Here is a 16,249-nt window from a genome sequence, read left to right as displayed (position 1 = left end):
GAGGCTGCAGCCATCATGGAATGTACATGTCACACACTAACCCATGAACAGAAACCGGGTGGATGTACATGGTCACACAGTCTGGTCAGGGACCAGAGTCCCCTGAGACCCAGGTTCAGCTCCCACCTGTGTCATTACTTGGTTATGTGAACCTGCACTGATCACTTAACCCCTCTGAGCTATGTCAGTTGGGAAAAACTGGGGGTAATCGCATAATAATTCTTTTTAAAAATAATTCAAAGCATTCAGAAAAGCACAAAGAGCCACAGAAATATAAGCACTGCTATGTTGAGGAGGTTTACAGATGACCTGACCAACAATGTCACCTTTCCCCATTTCAGATCACTCACATTGCCTGAGCAGAAAACCACCTAGCAGAGCACTGAAAAGGTCTCAAAACACAGAAGAGCAAGAGGCAGCCAGGTGGATCTTTCTGTAGATTTCAATGAGGTTTCCAGTCCTGTTTTCTATTGCTGAAGACACTGATGACAACTTAACACACATTTCATGACTTACAACAACTCACATTGACTATCTCACAGTTTCTGTGGCTCAGGAATCCAGGCTCCATTCAACAGAGGCCTCTGTCAGTCAGGGATGTCAGCCTGGTCTGTGGTCTCATCTGAGGCTCGACTGGAGAAGGATCTGCTTCCATGCTCACATGGTTGCTGGCAGGATTCAGTTACTTACAAATTGTCACACTGAAGGCCTGACTTCCTTGCTGGCTGTTGGCTGGAGGCCACCCTTGGTTCCTTCCCCTTGGGCCTCTTTATAGGGCAGCTTTCTTTCTCAGAGCCAGCAAGGGGAAGAGTCTATACAGAGAGTGTGCTAGCAAGACATAAGCTATGAGCCTGTATAACGTAATCGCAGAAGCAACGTCCCATCTACTTTGCTGTATCCTGTTGGTTAGAAGGAAGTCCTGCCTACACAAAAGGGGAGGGGATTACACAGGGGTGTGAACACCAGCAGCATGAATAATTGAGGCCATCCTAGAGTCTCTCTGCCATACCCCTGAATTGGTGGCAGCAAGCATACCAGCATCCCTCAGGGTGCTAAAATCTCCAATGTGGAGAAACATTAACATCTTCATCTATCAGAGAGCTTCCCCTCAATGCGATCCAAATATCCATCCAGGTGGAAAGAAAGAGCCCCTTCCACACCAGCTTTCCCTTGAACTGATCACAAACGCACCAAAGACATGGCCTATTCCTACCATGCTCAGGGATGTACCCCCAGCAGCTAGAGCATCCCTGCACGATACACAGTGAGTGCACAATCAGGCATACAAATGAATGTGTTAAGGTGCTTGCAGGTTTCTGCCTGGGGAATCTTCCTTCTACTTCCCAAATATACTTCTCCTCTGCTCAAAATTCCCATGTGGGCCCAAGACAAGCTGTGCCCCCAAAACCAGCACCCATCCTTGGGCTCCAAACTCCCTCCCTTCCATCTGGTGGCAGCCTTGAGTGAAGGGATTCCATCTGGTGCCCCCAAAACTTAGGCAGGCATCGTCAGGACCATCAAGTTCTTCATATGAGTGCCAGGATCAACCCATACTTAAGGTGATGGATACTCCAAATACCCTGACTTGATCATTACTCTTTCTATGCATGTAACAGAATATCACAGGTACCCAAAAAATATGTAAAATACTATGTTTCCATTAAGAGAGAGAGGGCCAGGTGCACTGTGGTTCACTGTAATCCCAGCACTTTGAGAGGCTGAGGCAGGTGGATCACTTGACCCAAGCAGATGGAAACCAGCCTGGGTCACATAGTGAAGCCCTGTCTCTACAGAAAATACAAGTTAGCTGGGTGTGGTGGCTCATACCCTTAGTCCCAGCTACTTGGAGCCTGAGGCCAGAGGACTGTTTAAGCGTGGGAGGTTGAGGCTGCAGTAAGCCATGACCATCCCACTACATTCCACCCTGAGCGACAGAATAAGACCCTGTCTCACAAAAAAAAAAAAAAAAAAGAGAGAGAGAGAGAGGCTTGAGAGGGAGGAAAGAGAGAGGAAGAGAAGCAGGCACCAGAAGACGTGAACGTGGGAAATACAAGGGCTAGTCATACTGGAGAGAGATTGACAGTTAAAAAAACAAACAAACGGCCAGGCGCGGTGGCTCAAGCCTGTAATCCCAGCACTTTGGGAGGCCGAGACAGGGGGATCACGAGGTCAGGAGATCGAGACCATCCTGGCTAACACGGCGAAACCCTGTGTCTACTAAAAAAAAATACAAAAAACTAGCCGGGCGAGGTGGCGGGCGCCTGTAGTCCCAGCTACTCGGGAGGCTGAGGCAGGAGAATGGCGTGAACCTGGGAGGCGGAGCTTGCAGTGAGCTGAGATCAGGCCACTGCACTCCAGCCTGGGCGACAGAGCGAGACTCCGTCTCAATTAAAAAACAAACAAACAAACAAACAAAAGAAAAAATAATGAGCCCAGGATTCACATTTGGGGCACAAACATGTCAACTAACAGGGAAGTCTGAAATGTCCACGTGTTTCCTACTAACCACCACTGTCCCTGAACTTATCCACACTGCCCACTTCTGAATACTTACCTGGAGGCACTAGGGGTAACTTGGAGATTTTATAGAACCTGTGGCTCTCATGGCTGGACAGTCTGAGGATGCCCCAGGGGATGTGATTTCGGAACAAGACCCTGAGACAGGGCTTCCTATCTACCTGGTGACCTACCACCTCCCCTGTCCTCTTCCCCAGTAATTTATGCATCAGAGTTTTCACTCTACTTTGTCCACTATATAAAAGCTCACAAAGTGGAGGATCCATTGCGTTGGTAAGCATTCTCTTTTTTGTTGTTGGTGTTGTTTGTTTGTTTGTTTGTTTGTTTTTTTGAGACGGAGTCTAGCTCTGTCGCCCAGGCTGGAGTGCAGTGGCAGGATCTCCGCTCACTGCACTGTGTCCGGAATTGGTTCCTTCAGGTGGGTTCTTGCTCTCGCTGAATTCAAGAATAAAACCGCGGACCCTCATGGTGAGTGTTACAGTTCTTAAATATGGTGAGTCCGGAGTTTGTTCCTTCACATGTTCAGATGTGTCCGGAGTTTCTTCCTTCCGGTGGGTTCGTGGTATCACTGGCTTCAGCAGTGAAGCTGCAGACCTTCTCGGTGAGTGTAACAGCTCTTAAAGGTGGCGTCCAGAGTTGTTCCTTCCTCCCGGTGGGTTCCTGATCTCACTGGCTTCAGGAGTGAAGCCGCAGACCTTCGCAGTGAGTGTTACAGCTCATGAAGGTAGTGCAGACACAGAGAGTGAGCAGCAGCAAGATTTATTGCAAAGAGCGAAACAGCAAAGCCTCCACAGCCTGGAAGGGGACCCCAGCGGGTTGCCGCTGCTGGCTCCGGTGGTCTGCTTTTATTCCCTTACTTGGCCCCACTCACATCCTGCTGATTGGTCCATTTTACAGAGAGCAGATTGGTGCATTTACAATCCATTAGCTAGATACAAAAGTTCTCCAACTCTCCACCCCATTAGCTAGACACACAGTGCTGACTGGAGCATTTACAAACCTTTAGCTAGGCACAGAGTGCTGATTGGTGCATTCACAATCCTTTAGCTAGACACAAAAGTTCTCCAAGTCCCCACCCGACTCAGAAGTCCAGCCAGCTTCACCTCTCACAACCTCTGTCTGCTGGGTTCAAGCGATTCTCCTGCCTCAGCCTCTCGAGTAGCTGGCATTACAGGCACCCACCACCATGCCCAGCTAACTTTTCTACTTTTAGTAGAGATGGGGTTTCGCTATGTTGGCCAGGCAGGTTTTGAACTCCTGACCTCTGGTGATTCACCTGCCTCAGCCTCCCAAAATACTGGCATTATAAGCGCGAGCCACGGCACCCAGCTAAGCATCCTCTTTCTAAGTCACTCACCCACGAGTATGAATTCTTTGCCCAGATTGCTTTGCTCCATTGTAGCTGATTTCAGCCCAGTTATAAGCCTGGAGAACCTGGAGAAATCACACCCAGGTGGGATCTCAAAGGTGGAGAGGGTGGGAAGGGAGCAAAAGAAAGAGAAGAGGTGCAGAAAGGGAGGGACACAGATTCCAAAGAAATACCTGGCCAGTCTCAAGTTTGCCTCCTCCAGGAAGGGAAGGCAGCATTCTGCCGGTGCTCTCTCCCTCCTCCCCCATGTACTGCGCACATCCCCTTCCCAGACTCAGCCCAGTTGCCACCAAAAGCAAGCTAGAAGTTCCATAGGCTACTCACATGCCCAACAACCCCACACAATGACACTAAACTGGGGAATTGTGTCCTGAGTCCCAAATGACCGACCCCCCAGTGTGCTGTGACTAAGCAGTGACCACAAGCAGTACCACCTATCACTGAGTCGGGGAGCTGCTCTCTAAGAACCCCAGCGGCGTGCCCCACAGGGACAAATCAGGCCACCTGGGGCTCCTTCCCATCTGTCTGTCCAATGCTGTGCTAAACGCACTTGTAACCAACTTTGTGGAAATGCTCAGCTTGTAAAATGTTAACGTGGGCCCTTGTCAATGCTAAAGAAATAAGCCTGTGACTGGGCGACAGAACAAAACTCCATCAGAAGAAAGAAAAAGAAAGAAAGAGAGAGAGGGAGGGAGGGAGGGAGGGAGGAAGAAAGGAAGAAAGAAAAGAAGGGAGGGAGGGAGAGACAGAGGAGGGAAGGAAGGAAGGAAGGAAGGAAGGGGAAGGGGAAGGGGAAGCAAAAGAAAAGAAAAACTAAGCCTTCAGGCCATTGCTTCTCTCTCCCTCTGCGGGTCAACCCCCATGGCAACCTCCCACCCCCGCCCCTGTCCACAATGGTGCAAGGTTACAATGGAAAGTGCCTCCGCTGGAACAGTCTCAGAACTGTTCTCGGGGCAGCGACAATCTTATCAGGAGCTTTTCTGTTTGGGATCAGGGGAACAGGTGACTTTCCAAGAGGCCAATAAGGCACGACCCAAGTTGTATATAAGGGGCAGCTCATGCTGCTGCTCTGCACCTTCCTCCCGTCTTGCTTCTCCCTGGAGTTGGGACCTGGGAAGAACCATGAAGTGGCTGCTGCTGCTGGGTCTAGTGGCGCTCTCTGAGTGCATCATCTACAAGTGAGTCCCAGTGGCATGGGTGTGAAGACGGCTGCCTCCCACATCGCCCTTCTTTACTCCTGTGTCTTCCTTCTTCCCTTTTTTCTCTCTCTCTCTTCGGCTGTCTCCATCCCCCTTCTCTGCCTCTCTCTCCACCCTTTGGGAGGCAGCTCTGCAGACGTGGTTAAAACTCAGGCCCAGCCTGAGTCTGGTTCCCAGCTCCAGCCCTAGTCAACTTAACTTCTTTGCATTATTGCACAGAAGTGGGAGCGTCTCCCTTCCTTCCTTCTTCCTCTCTTAGACCAGCTTCCCTTCCCTTCTGGGGCTGCCACAGAACCCGGTGAGCAGAATCCTTGCCTAATTCCTCTTCCTCCTCCAAACCACAGGGTCCCCCTCGTCAGAAAGAAGTCCTTGAGGCGCAACCTGTCCGAGCATGGCCTGCTGAAGGACTTCCTGAAGAAGCACAACCTCAACCCAGCCAGCAAGTACTTCCCCCAGGCGGAGGCGCCCACCCTGATAGACGAACAGCCCCTGGAGAACTACCTGGATGTGAGTGTGTGGGCAAGCGGCGGGGCCGGCTCTGAGGACTTGGCCGGCAGGAAAGAGGGTTTCCCTGGGGTCTTGGAGGACGGGCCAGGGCTCTGAGGCTCCAGGCAGTGACCCAGGGTCTGCCCCTAGGTGTCAGTGGCCCCGGGCAGGCAGGAAAGTTCACAGAGCTGTTGCTTCTTGTTCATTCATTCATTCCTTCACTCGTTCATGCAATGTTCACTTCTTCTGAGCGCCTCGTTATATGTCAGGGCCTCTGTGGGGCTCAGGAGGAAACAGCAGTGAGCAAAGTCATAGGCAAGGAGACAAAGACAGTAATCAAGGAGTCTTGCAAACCAATGAAAAGAACAGGCAGCAGGAGGACCACAGAGTGAAGGTGTCACACTACAAGACTCTGCCACTTGGGCAGGGAGCCTCTGCGGAGCCATGCAGGAAGAGCGGGAATTTCCAAGAGAAGACAGAACTCCGCACAGCCTGATCACTTGTGCCGAACCCTGTGCAGGCGGGAGCACAGGGCATTTGAAGGAGAGCCCAGAGGGAGGGAAGAAGGGTGCTGCAGACTGCGGCCCGAGGAGCCGAGGGGTGGACGGAGAGAGGCTCCATCCTAACTGCCACTGATTTATCTCAAACAGGGGGTGACAAAATCAGATCCGAGTTTCAGAAAGATCACTCTGACTTTATTATTTGAGACCCGATAGCAAACACCCTGCCTTCCCACAGAAATCGTATGCCCCCTCTGTGCCTGGCACAGGGCAGAGGGCACAGAGCAGTGATGACTGTGGTTCAGAGATTGGCCTCTACCATCCAGCAGACCTGTTGCAAATGAGGGTTCTAGTGCCTCTAAGTCACAGGACCTTGGCCAAGACATTTAAATTCTCTGAGCCTGTTTCTTGGTCTGGAAAACAAAAACACTAATACCTACCAACAGAGGTTGTTGCCAGGAATTAACGCAATCATGTTTTCTGGAGTGCTTAGCATGGGGTCTGGCAGGCCCTTGGTAAGAGGCTTAGTTAGCGCATTTATTTAGTTAACAAATATTTAACAAATATTGGCACCTCTCTATGTGCAAGTTGCCAAAACGATGGTGAATAAGCAAAGTTCCTGGAGCTTATATTCTACAGGGGATGACAGATAAACAAGCATGAAAGATAATTTCAGGTACTGATGAGGGCCAAGACAAATTAATTAATTGGACTATGGGGAAAAAGAAGATCGAGAGGGAGCAAATTTAGATAAAGTGGTCACAGAAGGACTGTTGGCAGAGGGGACATTTGACTAGAGACCCGAATGATTGATTTTTGAAAAAAAGATCAACCAAAGAAAGATCTAGAATAAACATTTCCTAGCACAAGGAATAGCCAATGCAAAGGCCCTGGGGCAGGAGTGACTAGTCATCGCCAAGGAGCAGCAAGCAGACCAGAGTGGCGGGAACAGAGCCGGCAAGCGGGGGAAATGCTGCCACTCAGAAGAAAAATACTGGTTGGTTGGCTGAGGTGGGTGGATCACTTGAGGTCAGGAGTTCAAGATCAGCCTAGAAACATGGTGAAACCCCGTCACTACTACAAAAACAAAAAATAGCCGGGTGTGATGGCACACACCTGTCATCCCAGCTACTTGGGAGGCTGAGGCAGGAGAATCACTGGAACCCAGGAGGTGGAGGCTGCAGTGAGCCGAGATCATGCCACTGCACTCCAGCCTGGACAACAGAGCAAGACTTGCCTCAGAAAAAAAAAAGAAGAAGAAAAATACTGGCAATGCCCTTTCTTGCAAACTGCTCACACATCTAGATGTAGAAATAAGAAAACCAGCCATGTTTCCATCTTTAGGTGGCTTGCTTAGCTTCTGAAAAACAATTTAAGGCACAAGCACTTAAGCTGTCACTTGCCCGGTGCTAGAAGATTCCACCCCCATCCTCTGAGAACATGTGCTGTAAGGATGGGAAGACTGTGACAGACAAGACAATGGCTGAAGAGGGAACAGCAGACTGTTAGATGCTTGTGGTGCTTAGGAGGGAGCAGAGGGTAAACTGGGGGAGCAATCAGGGAAGACTTCAAGGAGGAAGGGACGCCAGGGCTGGGCTTAGAAGGATGAAGGCGGTGGCTGGGAAGAGAAAGACAAGAACTGTGAGGAAGGAAGGAAAAGGTAGAGAGGGCAACCGAGGAGGTGACCCAGAGAGAGCCCCTAGGGAGGCCCCGACAGAGAGACCCCAGTCTATGAACTGCCCTGTCCCGGCCTCGGCAGGTGGAGTACTTCGGCACTATCGGCATCGGAACCCCTGCCCAGGATTTCACCGTGATCTTTGACACCGGATCCTCCAACCTGTGGGTGCCCTCAGTCTACTGCTCCAGTCTCGCGTGCAGTAAGTTCCCAGCCCGCCCCACCCCACTCTCGCTCCCCAGCACCAGCTGACCCTGGGGAACCCTGGACACCCGTGGGCTTCTGACAGCTCCCACCTCAAGCCTGCTGGAGCCACTCGACAGGCATTTACTGAGCACCTACTACGTGCCAAGCACTGGGCGCAGGTGCTCCACGGGGTAAAGGGATGAGTGATATGATCCCTGCGGTCAAAGATTTTCCAGTCTGTGGGGAAGAGAGAAGCTCCCCAAAATACCCACAGCCTGGGAGAGGAAATGTAGGGGCCCAAAGCAAGACAGGGCCAACGGGCTGTAGAATAGCCCGCTAGGAAAGAGTCCAGTGTGAGGAAATGGCTCCAAAGCCTGGCCCGGACAAGCTAGAAGTGAGTGCTGAGCTCCTTTAAAAAAAAAAAGAAAAATCATTGGTTGCTAATGAAAGAGAGCTTGTCTTTGGAAGTCATGAACAATGTGTGTTGCGGGTTCCTTCCTCTTCTAATGTTTTCACCTGAGTTTTAATTAAGATGGGGTGCCTGTGTCATCATCCACATAATGGGAGCACTGGCCGCGGGCTGGGGGGTGAAAGCGCTCGTCACTGGGTAGCCACCAGCCTGCTCAGCTCAATGTTGGCCTTGGGGAGTCCCCGGTAGGCCCTTGGGGTTGCCTGGGTACCTGCCATCAGTGAAGGGTCCCAGGAGTTCAATGAGACAGGACAGAACATGGGGTCTCTTGGGGTCCAAGGGTCTAGGGGAAAAGGTCACTGCTCACCTCCAGAGCCCTTCCTGGGGCTAGGGCACCCCATCCCAGGAAGACGTCCCAGCCTGTGACCTTCACCCAGCTCTCAGAGGCTGACAATCACCGCTTTCCCTTGCAGCCAACCACAACCTCTTCAACCCTCAGGATTCCTCCACCTACCAGTCCACCAGCGGGACACTCTCCATCACCTACGGCACCGGCAGCATGACAGGCATCCTCGGATACGACACTGTCCAGGTGGGCGCCTGCAGGCTGCCGCTGCATCCCGCCATCAGGCACCCCCAGAATCAGCTTATTCCAGCACGATGAGTCTCGGTGATCACAAAAGTAACCTGATTGGGGGTACGGGCTGGGGGAGAAGCAGCAGAGATGTCACAGACGTTGCTAGCTCGGGTGGCAGTGAGTAAAAGGGTGGGCTGCCGGGAGCCATAAGCCAGCCTCAGCTCCACCCAAGCAGAATGTTATGGAGGGTGGGGAGAGTCAGTAAAGGCTCAATTCTAACTGGCACCTCCTCCTCTTCCTCCTTCTCCCAACCTGCAGCCCCCCCACGTCCTCAAATCTCCACAAGCCCTCTCTGCTACTTTTGGGGCATGGCAGAGGTCAAAGGCCCTGATTCGCCCGGGGTCTGCTTTGCATTTCTTCATCGGTAACACATACATACAGTGAATCTGTTCTCCAGCAAAATCTCACACTGAGTCATAGACCGTGGCCATCTGCAGATCAGCTGCCATGGTTACCTCCAGCAGAGGAACGAGCATTCCAGGAGACAGTCCCTCTCCCCTCCTTCTGGGCTGATGCCCTAGAAGCCAAGTCCTGCATGGGATGAACCAGGGCAGCTGTGGGCCTGAGGCTGGCACCCAGAGCTCAGTGGACATGACCTGATGGTGAACATCATCTCGGTTCCCCCACCCAGGTTGGAGGCATCTCGGACACCAATCAGATCTTCGGCTTGAGCGAGACCGAACCCGGCTCCTTCCTGTATTATGCTCCCTTCGACGGCATCCTGGGGCTGGCCTACCCCAGCATTTCCTCGTCCGGGGCCACACCCGTCTTTGACAACATCTGGGACCAGGGCCTGGTTTCTCAGGACCTCTTCTCTGTCTACCTGAGCGCGTAAGTTGGTTGGAGAGGGGCCTCCTCCCACCTCCCCCTCCAGAGGTCACAGTGTTCTGGCCCAGCAGCAGCTGTTCAAGGCTGGCTGCGATGGAGAGGGTCTTGGGAAGCAAGGGATTTGGAAAGTCAATTTTTGAGGCTAGAGAAATGTGTCTTTGGAGAGTGATAGTGCCAAGTCTCTCTCTGACGGGCCATGTGCACTCCATCTCATTTACCAGCATCTTTATCCCCTTGATGTGCACAACTCAAATGTCCTCAGCCATTTGCCCCTCAGTGCCAGTTCCCTCATCCTTGGCCCCCAAAGATGCCACTGAAATGAATACACTTGGCCAGACACGGTGGTTCATGCTTGTAATCCCAACACTTTGGGAGTCTGAGACATGAGGATCACCTGAAGTCAGGAGTTCAAGACCAGCCTGGTCAACATGGCAAAACCCTGTCTCTACTAAAAAATACAAAAATTAGCCAGGCGTGGTGGCAGGCACCAGTACACCCAGCTACTCGGGAGGCTGAGGCAGGGAGAATCGCTTGAGCCTGGGAGGCGGAGGTTGCAGTGAGCCAAGATTGTGCCACTGCATTCCAGTCTGGGCAACAGAGCGAGACTCCATCTCAGAAAATAAATAAATAAATAAACAAACTGAATACACTTAAAACAGAACAAAATTCCATAACACAAAAATGAAAAGATTTGATCAAGATATATCATGGATGATGACATTTATAAATCATGAAAGCAAGTTTCTTTTGTGATTTAATAAAACCTAGGTTCCATTTGTGACCGTGGGCTAATTCTAGGAATGAACAAAGAAATACATGAACAAACAAACAAATGAACAAAGAATAAATCAAATGTCAATCTGGGCTGAGTAGAGTGTTACGCAAGAATATCTGAGGGCATCATCCACTTTCTTAAGACACTCAACGTTCCTCTAACACTCACGAACGTCCTCGTCTTTTGAAAGGATTTGCCATCATTCACTTGTTTCCTCGGTTCGTAACTACACATCTAGGTCCTCGCTATATAGCATTACACTGTGAGACGTTCACAGCAAAGGTGGGTGGGTTCAGTGAGGGGGTCATGTTTTATACATGGCCAGTTCTCCGATGACTGATTTCTTATTGCCATCTACATTTGTTCTGCATCTACCCTGAAACTGCAAAGATTTAGAAAATGAATATTGAAATAACAAGGACTCCTGCAATTTACAACAGGAAGGCTCTTTGTCATGTGTTCCTCTTGGCCAGTTGATGTTCAAGGTGGCTCTGAAACATAATCTGCCTTTATGAGCACTTAAATATTTCACGTGGGGCCGTTGTCTCTCCCCAGCTAGATCTGAGTCTCTCAATCTGGGCATTATTAACATTTCAGACCAGCATAAGTCCTTGCCAGGGACTGTCCCATGCATTGTAGGACATTTGGCAGCATCCCCAGCCTCTAAGCATTAGATGCCAGTAGCATCCACTACCCCCACCCAATCAATCCAAAATGTCTCCAGACATTCCCCTGGGGGCAAAACTGCTCCCAGCTAAGAACAAGAGATCTCCACCATCAAGTCCTTAAGAGCCGACACTGTCACCCATTCACATCCCTGGGGTCGCCATGGCAACTAGAGTGAGTACCACAGTGGAAACCACACATCAACCTAAAAGACCCGTGTTCTTCCAAACGTAGTTCCACCACTCCCCCGCTGTGTGACCTTGGGCAGGTGACCTCACCTCCCTCAGGCTCAGTGTCCTCATGGTAAGTGGAAATAACAGTGACAGTGTCCACTGCGTGGGCCCTGGCCTAAGACGACAAGAAACCACATTTGTCACACCCCAGGACAGCCTGCCAAGTGCCCAATCAAGGGTAGCTCTGAGGAGCCAACAGCAGATGTTCACACAAATGAACGAACAGAGAAATTCATGTCTTCTTCCCTCACTTTCCACAGTGATGACCAGAGTGGCAGCGTGGTGATATTTGGTGGCATTGACTCTTCTTACTACACTGGAAGTCTGAACTGGGTTCCTGTTTCTGTCGAGGGTTACTGGCAGATCTCCGTGGACAGGTGGGACAGCCACAGACAGGCAGCATCCAGGCCTGGGCCCCACATCCCATTTCCTTATGGATTCATAGCTAACCAGCTTTCCAGAATCCCCCCAGGGACAGCTGACACAGGGGAACACACTCCAGGGGGAAGGCGGAAGTTGGCCCAGCCAGAGAAACCCTAGAAAGACACGTCCCGGGCGGAGGAGGGAAGAGCTGTCTGGGAAGCCGAGACTCTGCAAGGGTCAGATAGCCACTGTCCTAATAGTCACGGAGGCAGAACAATCCACCAGCATCCCTGGGGAAAGCTGGGCAACCACCTGTCCACACATCTCAATTTAACAGACCTGGGAACCAGCAATGCTCCTCCCACTCGAAGAAATGTGTCACTTTCAGTCTAGAAGTAGGGCAAAATGGCTAAGAAATTGTGTGAAGTCATTTCTCAAGAGTGAACAATTCTCCAGGACAAGGACTTTCGGTACTAAAACCGGGACCATCCCAGGCAAACCAGGACACATTGATCACCTCATGTCTGCCCAGCCATGCTAGCATTTCACCAGTTCCTCCAACTCCTGCCCCAGCCCTCTGGTCTCTGTCCCTCCCCGCATACCATCCCCTGTTGATGTCCTCCTTTTCTCTTCACCTGCCTGGAATCCCTGGGTGTCTGCTCCCCTGGCTGCTTCCCTCCACCGCCTCTCACCCTGGACCCTGTTTTGTTCCCTGCCGCACGCCTGGCTTATCATCCTGCCCTTCTGCCACCATAACTTATCTTGCCAGCCAGGCCGGGAGCTCCCTGCAGCCTGGAACTGTGAGGCTGTCTGGTTTAGCTTTGCGTTTCCCATGCCTGGCAGAGAGTAGGCACTTGTAAAATATTTGTTGCATAAATGAATGCAGGATGAATGAATGTGTAAACGAGAGGAACAGAAATTTCACTCACTGGCCAATGGATGGGTGGGGAAGAAATGTCTGGGGTCACCTCCTGGTTCCTCCTTGGAGAGATGTACCCCTGAGGGCTCAGGAACCTTCACTTGCTTCTTGCCCTCAGCATCACCATGAACGGAGAGGCCATCGCCTGCGCTGAGGGCTGCCAGGCCATTGTTGACACCGGCACCTCTCTGCTGACCGGCCCAACCAGCCCCATTGCCAACATCCAGAGCGACATCGGAGCCAGCGAGAACTCAGACGGCGAGGTGAGTCCAGCCCCGACGGCTCTGTTCTACACTCAAATAGTGGGTGTGCCAGGCACACGGGACCAAAACCCTTGTAACTTTTCTCACCTCACTCTTTCCAGATGGTGGTCAGCTGCTCAGCCATCAGCAGCCTGCCCGACATCGTCTTCACCATCAATGGAATCCAGTATCCTGTGCCACCCAGTGCCTACATCCTGCAGGTGAGGGGGCTCTGAACCATCCACTAGAGGGGCTCACACAGAATGTGGCCACAGAGTCCCCTCTGCAGAGGGAAAGTGCGCTTCCACGAGCTGAAGCCGAGAGGCAGAGGCAGACGAACATCTGCCCCAGACAGCTCCGGAGGGAAGGAACAGATTGAAAACAAACGCAGGAATAAGAACTCGGATACAGCCCCCTAAGGGAACAAGAGAAGCAAAGGTTAATGGAGGGAAAAGAGGATTCTATTTGGATCCCTGGGTCCAAGTCCTGGGTCTGAATTACCAGCCCATTGATTCTCAGCAAGCCACAGCTCATCTCAGCCTCAGTTTTCTCCTCCAAAATGTAGACATGGCAGCTTTCCCCACCCTCAGAGTGCGGTTAGGTTAACCAAGTGAGACTCATCACATCCAAGTGAGACTGAGCTACCAAGGGTTGGGTAAAGGGAAATCCTCATTTCCACAGGCTGGGGCTTCCGACAAACCTACCATCTCTACCAAGTAGCAAATCTTTAGCTGTACGAGCCACAGGAAAACTCTCCCTTCTATTATTATAACGTCAGGTGGAAAACTGATTTTGCCAGTGGACTGATGTTACTCAACAAGAAGCACTGATGCCTGGGCTCCCCCAGTGATTCTGATTACATTAGGAGAGGGCAAGGCCTGAGCAATGGGATGGAGCTGCGGGAGTTCAAAGCTCCCCAGGTGACGTGCAGACAAGGTCACAGCCCAGTGACTTAGTGAGGCAAGAGGCTAACAGCTTCTCCAGTTTGCCCCTGGTCGAGATCAGAATAATCATGAGAAAAGGCTGTGTGGGCTGAGTTTTCACACTCCTTCCTACCAGCTGAATTCTCCCCAAGGCCTTAGCTCTGATGCTGATGTCAGGGTTCCTGTGCCTGCCAGAAACGCCAGATAATGTCCAGTAATGCGTAGAAACCAATTGTGCTGTGGACAGCTTCTACAGGCCGACTCCAGGCCAAGAACAGCCGAGTCCCTGGACACTGAGACAGGAAGCTCCTCCTTGCACGTGCCTTGCAGCTGGACATGGGCGCCCTGGATGTTTATCACCCAGTGCCTGTCACTGCTGAATCGGCGTCTCAACTCCACTTTTATTCTCCTTTTCTCCAGAGCCAGGGCAGCTGCACCAGCGGCTTCCAGGGCATGGACGTCCCCACCGAATCTGGAGAGCTTTGGATCCTGGGTGATGTCTTCATCCGCCAGTACTTCACTGTCTTCGACAGGGCAAACAACCAGGTCGGCCTGGCTCCCGTGGCTTAAGCCCAGGTCTTTCCAGCCACCTCCCAGGAAGATCTGACCTCCGTCCTCTGCCCACTTTAGATGTATCTAATTCTCCTGACTGTCCTTCCCAGGGGAATGCGAAGGTCTTGGCCCTGTTCCCTGTCTTACCAATAATGTAGAATAAAAACATAACCTACTGAAACAGGTTTTGTGGAGCTGCTTCTCTTTGCTGGTCTTTTTCCTTCACATCACTGGGGTTAGAACGCCAGGGCAGGGACCAAAATGACCACATCCACTTGGATGGCAGCCAACAGGGTGACCCCAGCAGTGGACACTTCAAGGTAGAGCCAGGAAGACAGAGGCCTGCAGGGGGCTGTGCTGGAAGCATCATAAAAAGACCTGGGGGCCAAAAATGCTGGGCTCATTCTCTTCTCATAGAAGGGACAGTGAGAGCTGAGATCGTGCCATTGTACTCCAGCCTGGGCAACACAGAGAGACTCCATCTCAAAAAAAAAAAAAAAAGAAAGAAAAGAGAGAGAAAAAAAGAAAAAAATAGCACTGAAGCTCTTAGTTGAGGGAGTCAACTTCTTACTTCTGCCAAAACCAGTAAGAGATTATGACAAGGCTGGGAGCAGTGGCTCATACCTGAAATCCCAGCACTTTGGGAGGCTGAGACAGACAGGTCACAAGTTTGAGACCAGCCTGGCCAACATGGTGAAATCCCGTCTCTACTCAAAATGCAAAAATTAGATGGGCGTGGTGGTGCGTGCCTGGAATCCCAGCTACTCGGGAGGCTGAGGCAGGAGAATCGCTTGAACCGGGAAGGTGGAGGTTGCAGTGAGCTGAGATCGCACCATTGCACTCTAGCCTGGGCAACGGAGTGAGACTGCAGCTCAAAAAAAAAGAGACAAAGATCATGAGGAAAAGAAAGCAATCAGGAGAGACAGGAGAGGTGGACACTAATGGCGATGTCCCTAAGTAGATAGGACAGGGCAGTGTTGTCTGCAAGACATGGACAGGAGAAGTGGAAGAAGCTGACACCCCACAATTTTCCAGGACGCCCTGTGATTCGCTGGTGACCAAGACTCACTGTCAATCTCCCGCAAGGTCCCAGGCACAAGACCCTGAACACATCTGTTTCCCCGTCTGTAACAAACAGAATGGTGTTCCACTTCCCTGAGCAGAGGCTGTGAGACAGAGAATTAAGCACGCTCAGTAGCATATATTCCCTAGAAAGGCAAAGAGGAAATGGAGCAGTTTCTCAGACTGAGCTTGGTAGCAAAACGTACAATGGAAAACATAGTTTCAAAATAAGTACAGAACACACTACATTCCAGGCCCTTCCCCAGGGCTCACCAGCTACAGTTCCCAATCAAAGGCTCTGATAAGTCCTGCTGCAAAGTGATCTGTTTCATTTTAACTCAGCTCAGCTTGATCTCAGACTCTCTCTTGCTAGGAAGTCTATTACAGCCCTGGGCCTCTCAGCATGCACACTGGGAAAATTTCCATAGCTCCTGCTTCTGGTAACAGCCAACCCAGGCTGTCTGCTGAAGGCAGGGCCAGAGGCTGGAGCTGGGCTGTAGGAGGGCCAGGGATGATCTCCAACGCCCAGTCTCCCCGGGGTCACTCTCACCCTCCCAAGCCCACTTTCCATAGCTGAGTCAACTTTATGAAACATACATTTCGTCTCATCCCTTCCTTGCTTAAAACTCTTAATGCCTTCTTGCCACTGCCTTTGGAACAAAACAGCAAATCTTTGGCATAGTTCCAGGTCCTGTGTGCTCCTTTCCC

At 51.3% G+C, this 16,249-nt stretch overlaps 1 protein-coding gene across 1 annotated transcript; it reads left to right on the top strand.

Moving 5' to 3' along the window:
• Nucleotides 1–5,008: 5,008 nt before the first annotated feature.
• On the top strand, nt 5,009–14,662 carry LOC135967004 (pepsin A-1). The gene is made up of 9 exons (XM_065528115.2): nt 5,009–5,064; nt 5,430–5,592; nt 7,831–7,948; nt 8,815–8,933; nt 9,610–9,809; nt 11,741–11,857; nt 12,881–13,025; nt 13,127–13,225; nt 14,348–14,662. Exons 1-9 carry the CDS (start codon nt 5,009–5,011, stop codon nt 14,495–14,497), a joined length of 1,167 nt encoding a protein of 388 aa, XP_065384187.1. The 3' UTR covers nt 14,498–14,662.
• The last annotated feature ends 1,587 nt before the right edge of the window (nt 14,663–16,249 follow it).

The sequence above is a fragment of the Macaca fascicularis genome, chromosome 14 (assembly GCF_037993035.2).
Source record: "Macaca fascicularis isolate 582-1 chromosome 14, T2T-MFA8v1.1".
In the NCBI taxonomy this organism is placed as follows: domain Eukaryota; kingdom Metazoa; phylum Chordata; class Mammalia; order Primates; family Cercopithecidae; genus Macaca; species Macaca fascicularis.
Note: the sequence above shows the minus strand (reverse complement) of the source record. Positions and strands in the feature narration are given on the sequence as shown.

Coding starts and splice junctions, on each gene's coding strand:
- LOC135967004 (XM_065528115.2), top strand. CDS start 5,009: ATGAAGTGGCTGCTGCTGCTGGGTCTAGTGGCGCTCTCTGAGTGCATC. Junction 7,949..8,814: donor CTGCTCCAGTCTCGCGTGCA/GTAAGTTCCCAG, acceptor TTTCCCTTGCAG/CCAACCACAACCTCTTCAAC. Junction 13,026..13,126: donor GCGAGAACTCAGACGGCGAG/GTGAGTCCAGCC, acceptor CACTCTTTCCAG/ATGGTGGTCAGCTGCTCAGC.